The sequence below is a fragment of the Lissotriton vulgaris genome, chromosome 4_1 (genome assembly GCF_964263255.1).
Source record: "Lissotriton vulgaris chromosome 4_1, aLisVul1.2, whole genome shotgun sequence".
NCBI classification, from domain to species: Eukaryota; Metazoa; Chordata; class Amphibia; order Caudata; family Salamandridae; genus Lissotriton; species Lissotriton vulgaris.
Genome location: NC_141691.1, coordinates 1,074,535,345 through 1,074,554,335, shown reverse-complemented (window position 1 = coordinate 1,074,554,335; position 18,991 = coordinate 1,074,535,345). Strand labels below are relative to the sequence as shown.

General features: G+C 45.0%; 1 protein-coding gene across 1 annotated transcript in view; it reads left to right on the top strand.

Annotated features, from left to right (window-relative positions):
* The window catches only part of DNAH5 (dynein axonemal heavy chain 5), a 5,605,957-nt gene that overhangs the window by 2,308,457 nt on the left and 3,278,509 nt on the right, over positions 1-18,991 (top strand). The window contains exons 20-21 of the mRNA XM_086967405.1: positions 8,232-8,422; positions 8,505-8,604. Of these exons, the coding sequence (XP_086823531.1) occupies positions 8,232-8,422; positions 8,505-8,604 (291 nt within the window). The remainder of the gene's footprint in view (positions 1-8,231; positions 8,423-8,504; positions 8,605-18,991) is intronic.

The window sequence follows — 18,991 nt, the reverse complement described above, 5'->3', positions numbered from 1 at the left end:
ACACCATGTACCCAGGGCATATGTACCCCAGAGGCCTCCCAGGGTCTGCAGCATGTATGATGCCACCCCTGAGAGACCATTCGAAATGGCACCACAGGTCTGCTACTGCAGCCTGTGTAAGATGGTGCATGCACCCCTTACTTAGATATAGGTTACCTATATCTATACTAAATCACTGCACAAATAAACCTATCAGTCACCCCTATGGCAGGCCTTATCAATCCTGAAGGCAGGGTGCTGGCTTTTGTGTGAGTGGGTACCCCTACATGAGCGGAGCCCCTCTGCAGCCTTTGGAATCTATTCTCCGAGGTTGTCTGTGATGCAGCCAAACCATATATACTTAAGTGCATTATAACCTTGCGGTAAATGCTAACTTTAAAACGGCTGCTTAGAAACATGCCATGTTTGGTGTCAAACACCTTGGAACCATACCTCCACACCGGTAACTGGTGTGGGAGGTATGATTCCTCCCTTCTAGAACCACTACTGTTGGTTACCGGTCTACCCGGTACCGCTTTCGCGACCTGGGCAGCACAAAATGGATGCTGCCAGCCACAGACATAAAATCTGTCCTCCTGCCGCTGAGCTGAGCTCGAGCAGGGGAAGGCTTGACAATAGGTTTCCTGTCACAGGGAGGTGTGACCACCTCCTAGACAGGCTTTAGTGTATTGGGGCTGGGTGGGTGCAGTCTCAGTGTGCCTGCAAGTCTACACTGGGGGCACATTTGGTGTCCCTGTGCATAGTCCAGCTCAAACCGGTTGCAGGAGCGATTTGTTCCTGCTCTGGCGTGTAACTGGACAAAGGACATTGATTTAACCACCCCTCTGTCCTGTCCCTCCCCTAGGAGGTTTCCCAGAGTTTGTCCAACTCTTTCCTTGGGTATAAAGTAGGAAACCTGACTACAGGACTGTAGATTTTACCTGGAATAAACTCTGCAAGCAGAAACCAAGTACTTTGACGATCTACACTTCGCTGGACGACAGAAGAATCTCCCTTGGAGTAAAGGAGTTACTCCCCTGCTGAAGCAGGCACCTTAACGCATCTGACCGGTTTGCTCTCCTGAGCTCCTGAGGACTTCGGAGATTTCTGCAACACAGGAATTGGGTTCCCGAGCGTCTCTGAGGTCGATCTGCTCTCTCAGCAATTCTGAGAACAGTATCCCGCGTGGGGATTGTGCAACTTGAACAACTGTGCACTGTGTACTTTTGCAGCAGCATATGCTTTTTGGCGATCCTTGAGGCTGTGCTTTGGGCTACGTGTAGTCCTGACCCCGGGCAGTATTTCCACCAAAGATTTCCGGCCTCCACTCCACGAGTGCTCTGTGGGCCTGTACTTCGTGATTCAGCTCGAGGTCCTTTTGCGATCCCTGGTCTGTTGGCCTGTGGGTCCCTGTGAAGGTAGCTATGATTTCTCATGGGCTTTCCTGGTTGCTCCACACGTGCCCTGACTCTCCATAGCTTGGTGAGTTTCCAGGACCTTGCAGGTTCTCACCCTAACTTGTTTCCTCTGACCCGTGGGTTGCATTTGCCAAGGATTGTTGGTGTTCAATCCGGACACTGACCCCTTAGCACTCGACATCCTTCGTGGGACAGCTCACCTCTGGACATTGGTCATCGTTGACGTTCCCTGGTCCTCGTGGCTGCAGAGTCAATCATCCAGTCTTCACACTGGTAGCACCCGACATCGGTGGACATTCGTCTACCAAGCCACTGGTCACCCTGAAGTGACCCAGACTCTGTACCCTCTGCTTTCAGGTTCTTCTCACCTCGGATCCAGGCTTGGATTCCACAGGACACTCTTCATCTTCCCGTCAGCAGCACTTCTCTGAGTCACGCCATTGAAAACGACAAAGGTTTCCAACACCACTTTACCCCTATGAACTCGGCTCCCCTGGGATAGGTAACACGGGTACTTCGGTACTCACAAGGTTGCTGGCCTTAGAACCTTCTACGTTCCAAAGGGTTTGCTTGAAGTCCTCTCCGAAGTATACTTAAACTGTAATTTGCCAACCACGACTTTCCCATAGAGTTTACGGAGCTCGTGGCTGTGTTCTCACACTGCACCCGTCCTCCGTGGGCTCCCTGTGTCACTCCTTTGGGTGGTTCCTTGGGGTCCCAGCGATTCTACATGCTCTAGGCACTGTGTCTAGTGAAGTCGTTGTTGTTATAACTTTTTTTTAGTATATGGTTCGATCTTCCCCTGGAGCCCACTGTGTATTGTGCTATTTACTGTTGTTCTGTTGATTAAGTATTGTGTGCCTTGTGCTCTAATCTCGTATAGAGGTTAATAGAGAGTGTTTAGTAATAAATACATATATTTTATATATCTCTTGTGTGGTTCTCCTTTCATTTGGTTATTCAGGAGGTTCTGATCTGGTAAAACAAGCTACTTTACATTCCTTCGAGACTTAGCCTGAAGGCTGTTCTCCACAGCTACCACTAGGATAGCTTTTTTATAAAGGTTGTCTTTAACCTAATCATCAATAAGGGTTGTATGGACTGGTACAGGGTGCCCACTTTAATTAGTGGACAGCATATACCAGGCCATTTTCTCACAGAGTTGACTGAAATATTTAAAACCTTTTAATGGGTGGAACACATGATTTGCTTCAACCAGAGTGCTAACGCCAGAGGGGTGGCTATACTAATCAAAAACAGGCCAAAGCACTCGTTTTGGACTTTTTGGTCGATCCTTGTGTGTAGTAGGGTCATCCTGAAGGTTATTATTTAGGGCTCTCTTTTCACTCTTGTGGGTTATTATGGCCCCCCTTAAAACAATTGTTACTAATTTGTTGGATTTCCAAGATCCAGTAATTATGGCTGGCGATTTAAACATTGTTATGAACCCCTAATTGGACAAGTCTTCAAACAGCAGAGCCACGGTACCTCCCAAATTTCGGGCATATCTCCACTCAATGATGGCGCAGACAGGACTTTGTGACATATGGAGAGACAGATCTGGCGAAGAGTTAGGAGTTTCATATTATAACAGTAAGTACAGCCATAAATCAAGAATCAATTACATCTTGGTGAGCCACAGTCTGAGGGGGAAAGTCAAAAATGTTAGCTATTTGACACCACATTTATCTGACCATTTAGGGGTATGGCTGGATTTGGATTTGGAAAGCAGGCACTACACTAGAGCCTGGACTTTTGATCGTAATTGCTTCTAGATATTGAGGAGACAAAGCATCTGTCCTATGAGACGGAGTGCTTTTTGGGCTATAATATAGCATCAGCCTCGACCTCTATAGTTTGGGATTGTCTGAAGGCCTTTATAAGGGGGACTATCACTAGCAGAGTGTGTTTTAGGAATAAACTATATAGAGAAGAGGTTGCCCAAAGGAAGCAGAGATGAAGATATCAGAGCTTGGCCTGAACACTGTGGCCGACCTTAAGAAACAGCAGACAAACATCGCTAGATTGAAAGAACTAAAAAGGTAGTTAGATACCATCCTTCAGACCATGGTTTTGCATAGATGGGAGGTGAGTAAGCTTGCCCATTTTGAGTATGGTGAGGGGGCGGGCAGGCTGTTGGCTTGGAAAGTTAAAGTCAGACAAGACGCACAATTTGATCAAACAAATAAACAACGCAGATTGGGTTACTGTCCTGTCCACAGATGAGGAGATAGGGGCGCCTTTCATGATTTTTTCCCAGAATTTTTACCAAGAAACAGGGTGGTGGATAAATCCAAGGTTGTGGACTGGTTGCGTGGAAGCACGCTCAATCCCTTGAACCCAATCCAATAGGAAGTTCTGGAGCAGGACATCTCACAGGAAGAGGTCAAGAGGGTCATTTTAGCCTGTAAAGGGGCAAAAGCAGCAGGCCCGGATGGTCTGCCAATATAGTTCTACAAATCACTGGGGGAAGTATTGGTTCCAAGTTTGACCCTGCTTTTCAATGAGATTCTATGTGACGGAGCAAAGCTGCCAGGTTCGTGGGGCGAGGCAACTATCACCCTGATATTGAAAGCGGGGAAGAATCCAGCAAGTTGCGGGTCATATAGACCTATCTCACTGCTAAATGTAGACTATAAAATCTTTGCCAGGATCCTGGCGGATAGGCTGGGATCAGTAGCAGGACATATGCTACACTCCAACCAAAAAGGCTTCATCAAGGGCAGAAATCTATATCACCTCACATATGATTTTATAGGTGCTATTGATCTGGCCACAACCTACTCGCTTCCCCTCGCAGCTATGACTTTAGACACCACCAAGGCATTTGAAAGGGTCAACTGGGTGTATCTGTCGGCTGTTTTGGAGAAATTCAATCTTGGCGAAAAGTTCAGCAGAGCCATCCAGCTGATCTATCTAGACCCGTCGGCTAAATTGTGGGTAAATGACAGCCTAACCGGTCTTTTTAAAATCACAAGGGGTACTAGGCAGGGTTGACTCCTTTCTCCCCTGCATTTTAACTTGTAAATCAAGCCATTTGCACAGCGGTTAAGAGAGGATTTGAGTATTTTACTATTTAAGCATGCAGGGTGGGAGAGTCCCTCTATGCTGATGACATTTTGGTTCTTTCCTTGGACCTCTTTATGGTCTTCCCGGCAGAAATAAAGCTTGCTCAAGACTTTGGTCAGATATCTGGGAACGAGCTAAATGCTGAGAAGACCGAGGTCATGTCATGGAAGTTGGGGGAGTGTCAATATCAGATCAAGAGGGACATGAGGTTTCAGGGGGGTCAGAATAGTGCAGGATATTAAAAAAAATCTCAGAGATCAATTTGGCCAATGTAACAAAGGAGTGTCAGAGGCTCATGCAGACCTGGGCCCACCTCCCTCTTTCCATCTTTGGCAGGGTAAACCTGGTCAAGCTGTTAGTGCTTCCTAAAATAACTTTCCTCTTTAATGTTATCCCACTACACTTTGACAAATCATTTATAGACAAGCTTCAGCAGGCCATCAATTCATTCATATCGGCCTATAGAGGGACCAGAATTGCCTTGAAGAAGTTGAGACGCAGGAGCGAGAAGGGAGGACTCTCGCTGCCGGATCTGCAATACTATGCTTGGGCCTTCCAACTATCCCAATCTAGGATGCTTTTAAAAACTCCGGACAGGGTTGGGGTAGGGGCAATGTTCTCAGCAATGCTAAAGGGTGCTAGTCTGTCACAGGATGGTTTCCTGTTTAAAAACAGAGAACCTAAATTCTTTAAGAAGATCAAGTTAAAAGTTCTGCAGGGAATGACAAGAACATGGGCAAATATTAGACGGCTGACGGGTCTTAGTTACTTTTCGAGTTTTGCCCCCCTGTGGAACTCCCCTTGTGCATCGGAGTGCATAAAGGATTAACTAGCACTGCCATTTAGAGAGGTTCGGGCTGAAGGTGTGGGGGAATTTAGTCCAAGAGGGCACACTTTTACCCTGGTCAACGCTTCACACCATTGTGGAGGGGGGACTCTCCAAATGTAAATACATCCAGCTTCAGAGCTGGGCCCAAAATCTGAAATCACCTATAGGTATAGGTAGCACCTTAGAGAAACAGCTGGTGGAAAGACCAAGAGGAAAGAAGGAGGTCTCCATTTGGTATTGGAGCATCGAAGAGGCAATTGATGGGGACTTTAAATTGGCTGAGAAACTGTGAGTTGCCTGCCTACCGGATGAATCCTGGGAATATCTTTGGCAAATATCTTTTAGTACCCTGTTTGCCACTGTGGGCCTATTTAACCCCCTTAAGGTTGTCGAAGATGACGGATGGGCCCCCATTTAGTTGTAAGAAATGCGGCTTGGAAAAAGCTTCAGATTTACATATGCTTAAGGGGTGCCCGGCCATTGCAGACTTTTGGGAAAAAGTGGGCAAAACTATCTCAGATATCTTAGGCCTCTAAATTCAAATAAGCCTCTCCCTGACAATTTTTGAGATATCCAGCAAAGCTACGGGCCCAGCAAGGTCTTTACTTTTTTACGCTATGTTACTGGCCAGGAAGGAAATATGCAACAAGTGGGTAGAATGTTCACCCCCATTGCACGCTGAGTGGTTGTCCTCGGTTTTCTCAACATCCAGGCTGGATTGGAGGGGGATCCAGAGCAGGAGGAAGAAAGCATTTTGGGATCTTCTATTGAAATGGTCATATGCTGAGATATGTGAGACCGGATAAGAAATCTAAAAACTATTTCCCCTTATAACGAATATGGGTCCTATGATTCTGGATACTCTCCAGACTGTGTTGGGCACTCCCCATTCCTCCAGTGCCAACATCAACAGTCCTCAGTGTTACCTGGACAATATTGGTGAGTGACTGTGCCCTTTCTTTTGGGGCCTGTGCCATTCTAGTCCCCAGATGTACCAGCAGGTGGGTGCTTTCCCACCTGTTTTGCCTCCCCAATAATGTACAAGGTACTGGCGTCTAGTTTGCTCACTGTGGTCTGAGGTGAATGAGGATAAAAAGAATAAAAAATAAAAAGAAAGGGGGGCAAATGGGTCATGGTCACTCCAACCAGACTCTAATACCCTATGCTCAACTACCAAATATAACAGAGATGAAGACATTAAAATGTTGTCCACAATAGTTTCATAACCCCTGCCAACATAGGTGGAAACCTTCAGGGAGCTAGGTAGCACCAGATTCAAGGATTGCTATTAAAAATGTGCCTGTTCCCCTTGTGGCGAGTGCTCAAAATGAGCAAAAAGAAAAGTCTCCCCCATGGATACATCCTGCAATAACTGGCAAACTTTCCTGCATAAATGATTCTTAAGATCATCCATAATTTCTGTTGGAACAAAAGAAAAAGAGCTTACACCAGGTTCTAGGGAGCATGTCTTCAAATTCACGATGGCCAAGCCCATAGACCTCAGAACTTGCTAAATGGCCATTTGGATTTTAAATGTTTTGAACAAGAAGATATGATTTATCAGAAAAGGTAAATAAGACTGCTTCTAAATTAGAGGTATTCATCTTCACCTCGTCCATCTGACAATTCAAAGACAATTAAATTAAAATACACATCCTCCCTTTACCCGGCCGGAGACAATAACTGCCAGAATCTAAAAAGGGAGTCTTTCTACCTGACCAGATTTATTGGAAGGCCAAAATGCTATATTGTTTGATGAAGTCCTAGCCATTTCAGCTCATTAACTTTCTCCCCAAGCCCCGCTATATTCTAAGGCAAGAAACAAAGCTGATCAGCATCCCTTTTAAGGGGGAAATCCCTCCCTTCACCCTTGAGGCATCGCTAGCGAGGGGTAGTCAGCTCACTTCCTCAAGTATGTTAAATGCTTCAAATGTATTCTGTGAAGGAAGAGGCATAGCTGTTGACGTTACAAACCCAGTATGAACCCCGTGATGACTTTGGCTCCTCAAGGATGGAATAGGCCCCGGTGTGCTTAAATTGTGGGCAAAGTCTGGTCTATAGAAAAACCAAGTGGCCGTATGCCAGTGCCCTCTGTTGGATTAACTTTGCTTCCGCATAAGGCAAGATTTCTACCTACAACTCGGCTGTTGCTGAAGGTGATTACTAAACAGTCACCTGGTGTAGTGTTCGGGCCCCGCCCACCCTATTCTGGGGGCCATATTAATTTAAACACTCACATCTAGCCCTCCCCTTGTAGTCAACCACTATGCCACTTTATTTCTCAGCTGCTACAAATGTCCGCTCAAATTTACCTTAAACAGGGGTACATTTACCAAGACTGCCTCATATGGTGTAGATTCAGAGGGAAGGTCGAGCAGTCCGGTGTATTTGACATGCTGGATGATTACAAATCTGATGCGAAAACATTTTTTCAAATAAACCATTATTAAAACCAGTGATAATATTATATAATGCTTAGGCTTTAAAGACTTTTAGTTTGTGGCAAAAGGTTATGTTATGTTATGTTATGTTACAAACTTTTGTATTGCGCACAGCTGCCCCAGCTAAGGGGCGTCCTGGCGCATGGCAGGTAATATGCAACACCTACAGGGAACATAACAGAAGGGGAGAAAAAGGCAAATTATTCAAACAGAAAAGTTGGCAAAAGGTCTGTATAATATAACATTTACTTCCAGGGTTAATAGAACGATAGCAAATGTAGCATAACCAAGGAATTACACACAGCAAAGATATTAAGGTGAATGCAGCAAAGTTAAGACTTCTGTCGGGGATCATTTACAACTTCCAGAAATCTGTGACGAAATCAACTACATGTTAGAAGCTTTTTCCGTATTTCACGTGGTATACCATTGTTACTTTTGCTAAAATGAAACATCAATATTAATATATACTTCTCTTTAAACCTTTTGATTTAGACAACGGGAATGCTGCAAAACAGACACAGAGCGTCCAACCAATTTTTCGAACGAGTATCACTTTGTCCATCCCAAACATCAGCATGGTACCAGCATTGGACGAGGTACAACAAACTCTCAACAAAGTGGTGGACTGCATACTCAATGTCTCAAAAGGAGTTGGGCAGTGGAGTAAAGAGAGAATGTCAAAGGTTTGTCTCCTTTCTTTCTTTTACTTGAAAATATTGTTAGTTTTGATTATGTGCTGAATAATTGTAGCATCTTTTTCCATAGAAAAAGATGATGGACAGAAAAATAGCAGCCCTGCGCCTTGGTGGTAAAGGCAGTGACTCGGAGGAAGAAATTGGAGAGACGGGGACTAAACATTTTCATGGTAATATTTCATTTGTTTGTAGTGAGTATTTTGGGAATTACCTATTAAAAGTGTATTTATTAAAGGGTGACAGACAAAATAAACAACTTACACTTGCTTGCAGTCAAGAAAGCAATTTTCGACCTAGACACAAATGATAATATTTATAATTGTAAATTGTATGTAAGCTGACCTATTGTCGGGGTGAGCCTCAGCAAGGCCTACCAGTGCTAGGGGTTAGCCCTTCTCTGCACAAGTCCTCAGACCAATAGAATAGAAGTTGGCACAAAAACTGGAATATAAAACAAAGAATTTATTAACTTCATGAGGTGAAACTACATTCGGTAATGTATGAAGTAGCACACTGAACTGAAGGAACATGGACTTTTTATACCCACACAGGGGCTCAAAAGAAGGCGGTACAAGTACAAAAAGAAGGTTGTATGTACATATAAGATCATACAAAAAATGCACCGTCAACAAGAGGGAGGAGCTAACAGTTGCCAATTCTAGCAAACACAACCTGACAGTTACAGACTGAAGACAGCTGCATGGACAGCTGCAAGCTCAACTGAGCATGTGCAGAGTAGAAGAAGCTAAGTATAGTTTGTTCACAGGCAGAATAGAAGAGCAAACAACACTAAGGAAGGACAGAGCACATGGTGAGCACATAGTAGCACATGGCAGACAAGATGGCTGCCGAAAAACAAAATGGCTTCAGCTAGATGCTAACCACGATCTCTGCCAAATTTCAACACTATGGCCGGTACTCTGACCGGGTGGCCAAATTGGTAAAGATCTGTATCGAGCATGTTTGAGGTGAATGGGTAGGATGTTTCATGTAGTGGTATGACCCCGGGTGTTATAGGCCCATATCCTTCCTGGACCCTACAGTTAAGATCCTAGGTAGAGTCCTCCTGGATAAATTGAGGGATAGTTTAGAGTGTTGCGGGGGGCTGGCCGACATTCAGTACGGCTTTAGAGAGAAGAAAGGAACGGTTGAGCAATGCTCCAACTTACACCCGTTGATCTCGAAATATACGGTGGCCAAGGAGGGGTCCCTATTCCTAGCATTTATGGACCTCTCCTCGGCCTTCGACCTGGTGAACAGGTCTAAGGTATGGACCACCCTCCTGAACATGGGGATAGATGAGTCACTGGTTAAGTTCATGGCCTCTCTCCACCAAGAGCTCTTTGCTGCAGTGCGGGTCACTAACGAGGGAAGGTGCACGTCCCGTTTTAAGTCCATGCGAGGGGTCAGGCAGGGCTGCATACTGGCCCCGTTGCTCTTTACCATTAACATTAATGGCTTGGGTGCCTACCTGGAGGATGTTGAGGGTGATGTCCCGCGTGCAGGAGCAGTTAAGAACCCTGCGTTCCTGTACGCGGACAACGCGGTGCTGATAGCCCGCACTGGCGTTTGCCTGCAACATCTCCTGGATGCTTTCGGCACATTTATGGACCATTTGAACTTAAAAATAAACACAACCAAGTCCCATACCATGGTTGTGGGGCACCAAGGTAGCAAGGGGAAATCTAAAATCTTTAAATGTAAGGGAGAGATCGTCACCAGAGTCTCCACGTTCCCCTACCTGGGGGTTCTTTTTGATCAGAGGGGATCCTGGGGACCCCAGGTTAGGGCGAAAAGGCTGGCGGTGACTAGATCCTCAGCAGCCATCATGGGATTTGCGAGTAGGTTGGGTGCTAGGCCAATGGAAGCCCTTCTGAAGATTTATAAAAGTAAATCAGTTGCTTTGGCTGCATATGGTTCACCCCTTTGGGGTTACGTAAACCTGGAACCAATTCAGAAGGCGGAAAATAGATTTATTCGGACCCTCCTGTCTGTCCCACAGCCCACACCAACTTTTTCAATACATATGGAGGTGGGCCTGGACTTCGTCACCGATGGGCTGAACATGGCACCCTTGATCTTCTGGTTGAGGACCTGGCTCAACGAAGAGCTGCCCCTAACCATAAGATCATGGCTGATGTCATGTCCTTGGACCACTTTAAAAGGGTGCCATAGCTGGCCTACTTGATGAAGGCGTTCTCAGACCTAGGACGACCAGAACTCTTTTCATCCCCCCGGGACATCAAAAAACAAGATATTGACTTGATTAAGAAGCAATTCATGGGTAGGGCAAGAGCATGCCGTGAGGAAAAGGAATTAGTGAAACCGGCAGTGAGGAGGCATTATCTGCTTGTAAATTCATTTGCACTTGCACCTTACCTTGGCTTGTTCACGATCCATTCCATAGGTTTCTCCTAACTAAGTTTAGGTTTAACTTGTTACATTTTTATTTGGGTGATTTTAAAACGTGGGAAAAACCTGAATTAGCCCCCCCCCCTGTTGTTGTGATCACTTTTCTGTACAAGATACCATGCACTTTGTTATGTTTTGTGGGTTTTATTTAGAGCCTAGGAAAAAATATCTGTTACCTGTTTTGAAGGAGGCTGGTTTCACACAAGTGAGGCCAGCCCTGCTCTACCTACAATCTTTGAACAACATACGCATTACATTTTGTATGGCCAATTTTTTGGTGGCAGCAGCTAGAACTAAAAAAATACATCCGAACAACGGGTCCTTTTAATACCGCGTTCAATCAATGTATTCAAACTTTGCTTAATACTAAATGAATTTAATTTGCCTTTCTATAAACCCCATGTATGCTCTGATTTGTATGATATTGTAAATAGTTTTTACACTGTATGAAATGTTTTTATCTCTTTGTATGATTTTTAACTAAATCGAATAAAGATATTTTTGACTGACTGACTACATACACATCGTCGCTAAAACTTCAAATATTAGAAATATTGTGATGCTGTATGTTGTATCAGTTCAACTTTACATCACACTTTATGATGAAAAACTCTACCCTATGTAGTTTCTGGAAAATGTATGTGTCATCTAAAGCCAGGTCGTTTATGGTTGTCTTAAAGGGCATATCTATCAACCTTTGCCGATATGGAAAGCCTCCAGGCACAAATGGCCTGTGGACCTGCTATGCGACCTAGTATAGTACATGAAAATCCACCTAACTGGAGTGTAGCTTAATTATATCATAACCTATGACCACAGCGTGTTGAAATAATGGAAGATGGTCATGGAGTGTGCAGGATAGGTAACTCAATGCAGTGCAGGAGTTATGACATTAAAATACAGTGTTGTTTTACATATGAACATTACTGATAATGTCTCGACTGCCAGTATTTTGCTTTTTGGCACCTACTGTCCTGGAGTCCATATCTCAGGACTGGTAAAGACAGATTGGACATAGTCTAAAGGAGAAAATATTTCTTATTCCGCACTGAATAAACATAGCCTGGAGGTCTTTTCACTCCTACAAAAGGACAGTTTAGATATGTTGGGTATACAGAAACCTGGCTGGATGAGCACTCCATGCCGGACTTGGTGGCAGCGTTGCCTCCCGATTTTTCTGCCATCTATTTAAACAGAACAAATAACACTAGTGGTGGGGAGTTTGCATTTCTGTTTAATCGAGCACTGAAAATAGAAACCCTATGTTCGGAACATATTGAGGGGACGGAGGTGCTGGGTGTTAAACTTTGCTCCTCTCGGGACTGCCTGGTAATTTTGATAGTGTATCGTCCCCCGTGCACGCCCTCTGGGTTTATGGAACAATTCCTGGAGCTGGTCCAGGACTTACGCTCCCGGTACAAGGAAATGTTGGTGCTCAGAGATTTTAATTTCCATTGGGAAGTAGTCCCAAGGGAAGGTCATGGGCAACAACTTGAGGAGGCCCTTACTGCGATGGGGCTGAACCAAATGGTGGTTGGTCCCACCCTCAAGAAAGGGCATACCTTAGACCTGATCTGGACATCCCCATCGCTGTCTGGCCCCCTGGCCATCTCTCCATGCTCCTGGTCGGATCATTTTCTGCTGCAAGGCCAGTTTTCTTTCACCCAACAGATATCTAACGTGCCATCGAAATGGAGTACGCGGCGCAGTTGGAACAAGGTTAACGCCAATGACCTGGTGACTATCTTATCTGGTTCTAACTACTCCCTACCCATGAATAGTATTCTGGACACGGAAAGTGCTTCCTTAATGCTAAAGCTTATGGAAGCGGTGGAGATTGTAGCACCTGCTCATAGGGTCAGAATGGCCGACAAGAACAAGGCAACCCCTTGGTCTAATGATGCGCTTCGACAACAAAAACAATCCCTTCGCCAGTACGAAAGAGCATGGCGAAAAACCTATGACTCCACCACACGTGTAGCCTACACCGCAAAGTTCACCGCCTTTAAAAAAAGCTATTTTAGCTCGTAAAGCTGAATTGTATGAGGCTATGATCATTGAGGCTGCTAACCCCCAGAAAGGGATCTTCAGGATCTTAAATGAACTCAGGAAAGAAAGGGTGGAAAAACCGGCTTTCACACAAGTAGACTGCCAAAAATTCCAAGCGTTCTTCACAGGAAAGATTAGTGACTTGATGGCGGCAATCCAGCACACTCCGACCTTTCCCTGTACAATTCAGCCAAATTTTCCCCCACCAGTGGTGGGAGATATTCTGTCCTGCTTCCCCACTTTTACACAGGAACAGCTGGCCGGGTTAGTCGGGAGGGTGAAATCAGGCTCACCGGCTGATCCTTGTCCCCCCAAGATCTTTAAAATGGCATTACCAGGGATTAAGGACAGGGTGCTCTCTTTCCTTAACTACTCGTTGGAAACTGGACAGGTCCCCAGTAATTTCAAAGAGGCTCGGTGATTTTGTTGCTAAAAAAGCCAGGCGCGGACGAGAAGGATCTGAAGAATTTCAGACCGATCTCACAGCTGCCATTTTTAGCATAGATATTGGAACAGCATGTGCTGCAGTCCCTTGCCCGTCACCTGGAGGCTAATCATCTCCTCGAATTCAAACAGGTAGATTTCAGACCTCATCACAGCACGGAATTGGTTATGCTTTCCTTGCTGGATGAGATGAGAACGAGAGTGGATAGGAAAATGCTGTGTGCTCTGGTTCTGCTTGATTTATCCGCGGCCTTTGACACGGTTAATCATGGTCAACTTTTGTCACGGATTGCTGACTTTGGGATCCAGGGCATAGTCAGGGCTTGGCTTGCTTCCTTCCTTAGGGATCGCTTCCAAAGAGTCCAATTAACAGACTTGGTATCCCTCCCAGAGACCTTGACATGTGGAGTTCCGCAGGGCTCAGCACTGTCCCCCCTGCTTTTTAATATCTATTTACAGCCTTTGGTCGCCGCCTTAAACCAGTAGGAATGTAGGGTATATAACTATGCCGATGATACCCAAATTCTCATCCAAATTGACCAGTCGCCAACATCACAGGCGAGAATGCTAGATATCTTGAAATTTACCGTAAATTGGATGTCGGCAAACTCATTAAAACTGAATACAGATAAAACGGAGGTGTTGGCGGTTACCACAGCGGCAAACCCCTGGAATGAGCAGTTCTGGCCTATTGAACTTGGGCAGTTCCCAGAACCAGCGTCAACAGTAAAAAGTCTCGGCATCAAAATTGACGCTATGTTGTCGATGCCTCAACAGGTCTCAGCAGTGGTGGGAACCTGCGCGGGATTACTGCTTCAATTGCGGAAATTGTCCCAGTTGCTGTCTTTCTCAACTCTCAGGCTTGTGGTCTCAGCCTTAATCCTGGCTCGCCTGGATTACGGCAATTCCCTATATTATGGGCTACCAAAAAAATCCTTGGCCAGGCTACAAGTCGTTAGGAACAACGCAGCCAGACTAATTTTTAAAAAACCGAGGCAGACCCGCGCTACTCCTCTATTGCAGGACCTACACTGGCTTCCTATACTACAGAGATCCAAATTTAAAGGCCTCTGTATCGTTCACAAAGCCATCTATGGCTCAGCCCGAGCTATATCAAGTACAGACTGACCAAATATGTACCTAGCAGGAGGCTCCGGTCAACAGAAGCGTGTCATCTGGTATGCCCGCGTTTCAAGCGGTCATCGATGGGGGGAAGAGCTTTTTCAACCGCAATACCGCCAGTTTGGAACAGGCTTCCAGAAAGTTCGCGTAAAGAAACCAACCTTACATTCAGGAGGAGGCTAAAAACTGTCCTCTTCCTGGAAGCCTGGAGTTCCCCTTAAAGCACATCCGTGGTTTTTTATTTTCTTTTATGGGCTCCTCTTATGGCTGTATTCTGTTTGCCTCATACGATGAGATTAAACTTGGCTTATCCCTTCCATGAACCAATTTTCCGTTGCAAAGACAAACGCCGCCACTGCTTTTTGCATGTAGCTATTCTACGGATTGGCTGTTCCTTTGTATATTAGTTTAAGCACATCTTTTTGGCTTCCTGCTGGTGCTTTGAGGACTTGGTAATAATATTTTGCCTGTGTTCCCAAACATTCATAATTTTGCAGGACAAGGCCAAACTCCAGACAGATCAGACTGTTCCGAGTGTATTTCGGTAATTTAAAGATTTGTTTTTACACCTGACACTGGGATTTTTCCAGCCACCAGTCCTTTTATCTCGGGAATGCTTGTTGTGCATATCCTGCTATCGCCAGTACTTTACATTGTATAACACTCCTGATTGGAACCGTTGTAGGACTGCACAGCTTCTTGTGAAGTTTGCATAAAGCATAGATTGTTGATTGAACTTTGGACGTCATACTTTGTTGGTCCGAGGTTGCCTTCCCAGGGTCACTGAGCCATTCCCCAAGGTATTTATACGTTCTTGTGATGGTAATTGTCTGGGGGCACAGTTTCCATCTAAGTAAAGCTTTTATGTAATGTCCAAAGACCATCACTTTGGTCTTACTTGGATTGGCAACCAATTCATTGCTTTCATTATAGACGTTGAGAGCATCCAACCTCCTTTTTAGTTCAATTTTGGTATGGTCCAATATTAACAAGTCATCTCCTCTGTTTGGGCCAATTTTCGGTACTGCAAGATTTGCGTTTTGGAGTGTCTTGTCCAAAGCTGCAGTTTATAAATTATAAAGTGTTGTGGCAAGTACATAGCCCTACTTAGGGACTTCATCAATGTATAATTTCCTTGAGATCAATTCCCCCCACAATTTGATTCATACCCAAGTTTTACAGTATAGAGAAATGACCCGTTTCAAGAGGCCTTCCGAGATGTTCCATTTTCTTTGCTTTTTCCACAACTTTTTGCGGGAGACCGCATCAAACACTGCTGAGTAATCCAGAAAGCAAGAGAACACTAGCTTTTTATTTTTGATGTTTGCTGCTGGGCTATGTAGGCCAGTGAGACTATGTTGTTGATTATTGAACCACCTTTGCAGAATCCAGTTTGGTTTAAGGGAATCATCTCTTTTCCTCAATCCATCTATTTAATTCTGCTAATTGGGTGTTAGCATATGCTTTCCCATTATATATCTAGCAGGGCAATTAGTCTGTAATTTTAGGGTTTGTGTTATCACCCTTCCTAAATATTGGCTGTGGTAGAGAACCTAGCCATAAATCTGGGACGTCAGCTTGTAATCCACATTCTGTGTACAGAGTGGATACAACTTCTCCCCAATATACCCGGTCTTCCTTGAACATTCCACCCGGGAGTCCATTGAGGCCAGATGCCCTGTCCCTTCTTATCATTTCACAGTAGATACTTCTTGATCTTTACCGTCTTCTTCCACCTGAGGGATGTGGTCGCTAGCTGCTCCATCACCCGAAGGTTCATTTATGTTAGCTTGTTGATTCCCTGCTTGGTTTTCTGAGTGGATGTTAGCTATATGTTAGAATTACCTTGTCAGTGACAGATTTGTGTCTATCAAGTTTGTTGTTTTCTATGCGAGCAACGTTTTCTCATAACATCTTGTGTTTTTGATTCTTAGATAGTTCATAGACTGATCCATTCCTCCTCCATGTACTTCTGTTTTAGTTTCCATATAAAGCGTTTTCGATCCAAGTAATGTTCTGTCCACCTTTGTCTGAAGGCTGGTGTACCAGTTTTTGGGTGGATCCTTTTAGTCTCAGCTTGTATGTGCACTCCCTTAGGACTTCATTGTGTTGCAAATGTTGTCCTGTTTTTAGGCCTCGACTTTTATATCTCGCAGGGATAAATAGACGAGAGTAATGAAGTTGTAACAAACTCTCTGACCAAGCAGATTCCATGCGGATTTCTCACAATGCATGTTAACTTTTGAAGCGTGATGCTTCTCTAGCGCGCGCTTGGCCTCGCACACCACCATCAAAGGGTTCTGCTCCCCTTCACTCACACCCCATTCCCATATGCTCCTTTCCTCCCTCCCACTCACTCGCTCCCCTGCCCCCCCACCAGGCTCTTGAAGCGCGACGCTTCACCAGCGCTTCCCTCCCACTCGCTCACTCCCCTTCTCCCCCGCCCCCCACCCCCAATCTGACTTGTTTTTGGGACTCGAACACTGTTTCCTACGCCCAAAGTCAGCAGCTCGCTTCTGCCCTTCTCTGCTCTTCAGGCCCAGCTTGTTTTGGTTGACTCTTCACTTTTGGAGCTCACACATAGCATTTGCATTTCTAGGTTTCCTGCTAATCCGACTCAGTCAGAGGGCATTTCTAATCTAACGTGGTTCCAGGGCTTTTTTCCATGCATCCCTGCACTTCCCCCTCCCGCTTTGGCTTTCGAGCAGCATTTGAATGTCTTTGATCAGGGCGGTTTGAGGGCGCCTGCTACGTGCATTGCCCCCAATCCTTGTTTTATTTTGCTCCAGAATGTTTGTTTACCGGATCCTGGATGCCTTTAAATTTAATTATTACGTCTGCATTTTTAAAATAGAGCCGGCGGGACTCGAACACTGTTTCCTACGCCAAAAGTCGGCAGCTCGAGCCACATCCCTATACATGTACACTTGCAGCCAATCACAATATGGCCACTATTGACGACCAATCCTTTCAACTCCTCTTTTGATGTCAATCATTTTGGTATTTATATGACGTCTGAGGTTTAAACAATCGGCCTCTGAGTTATCTACATTGCGTTTTTACTCTTGTACATGCCTTCAGTTTCTTACACTTCTGACGGGCCTCAGACAGGCGTTTTTCAAAGGTTGACAGAACTAGATCAGTGATGTACTGCTCACTTGCGTTAACTCTTGGGTTTACATGTTAACTCTTGAAGCGTAACGCTTCTCCAGCGCGAGCTTGGCCTCGCACACCACATCAAAGGCTTTTGCTCCCCCTCACTCACACCCCATCCCCATATGCTCCTTCCCTCCCTCCCACTCACTGGGTCCCCCGCCCCCCCACCAGGCTCTTGAAGCCTCACTAACTAGATTATGTTGTATCCTGAAGAAATGATTGACACTGGCTGACCCTCCCACTCATCTACCTTGGAAAACCAGATAAATACGCACTTTCTGTGGCTGCTGCCCAAAGGCCAAATCATATCTCATTGCCGTGTGCCTCTTTAACTCGCTCCTATATTCCGCACCCAGTGCTTTCCCCTCTGGTGCTGGCATCTGAGCTCCCCTTAAAATAAGAGAATCTAATTTCCCTTCCTGTCAGACACGCATCTAGATGTCAATTACATGCAGCCTACCGACTCTCATTAGCTTCTCATCGAATGGCCTCTCTAGAGGGACGTGATGTAAGCAATGTTATTTCCGCCTCAAGCTTCCGCTGCCCATTTCCAAAGACTAAAAGCATATTTACAGCCAACATGATAACTTTCCACAATTTTACCCCCACTGATCTTAAGCACTCCCAATAGCAGAGGCACAGGCATGCTTTCAAGACTCATTTTTTATTTGGGTCGGAGCCTCTTGTTTTATATTGTCACATGACTATTGCAATTCAGGAAAGTTGACATTTTCCAGCAAAATATCATTTGTGGCATGCTTTGAGGGGGAGCAGGCAGTGACTACTTTCAACAAATTTTTAATCATTCTAAGACAAACAAAACAATATTCTTTACATTTATGTTGCAGCGTCACAAAAAATGGGAAGACGATCTAATTAATCTATAGGTGTCCACAGTCCGCTCCTGCGCAATTAAACCACTGGATATTTTCTCCAATAGAATACCTCCAGATCTGTTTCCCACATGAACATATCTTGTTTTTTTTATGTGTTCAGGCGCCACCCAAGATCCCTTCTCCGCACTGCTGCATCTGTAAATTCAAACCCCCCATTCCCTGCCAGGTTCTTCTCCCCTTTCACTTCTGCCCGCTTTTAATTATTTATTTAGTTGCACGCATTGCTTGTTTAGTGGAGCCAGCTTTTTAAAAAAATTATTTGTGTTTGAGTGGCATCCAAGAGCACCTCGCCGCACTGCTGCATCTTTAAATTTAAACCACCCTTCCCTGCCAGGTTCTCCTCCCCTCGTGCTTCCCGTGACTGCCCATAGTCCCCACAGCTATTAGCACTCCTACAATACGGCCACACAAGGCAAAACCTTCTTTAAACAAGCATTACAATGCAATAGGTCTCACATTTACGCAAGTTTAAGCTATT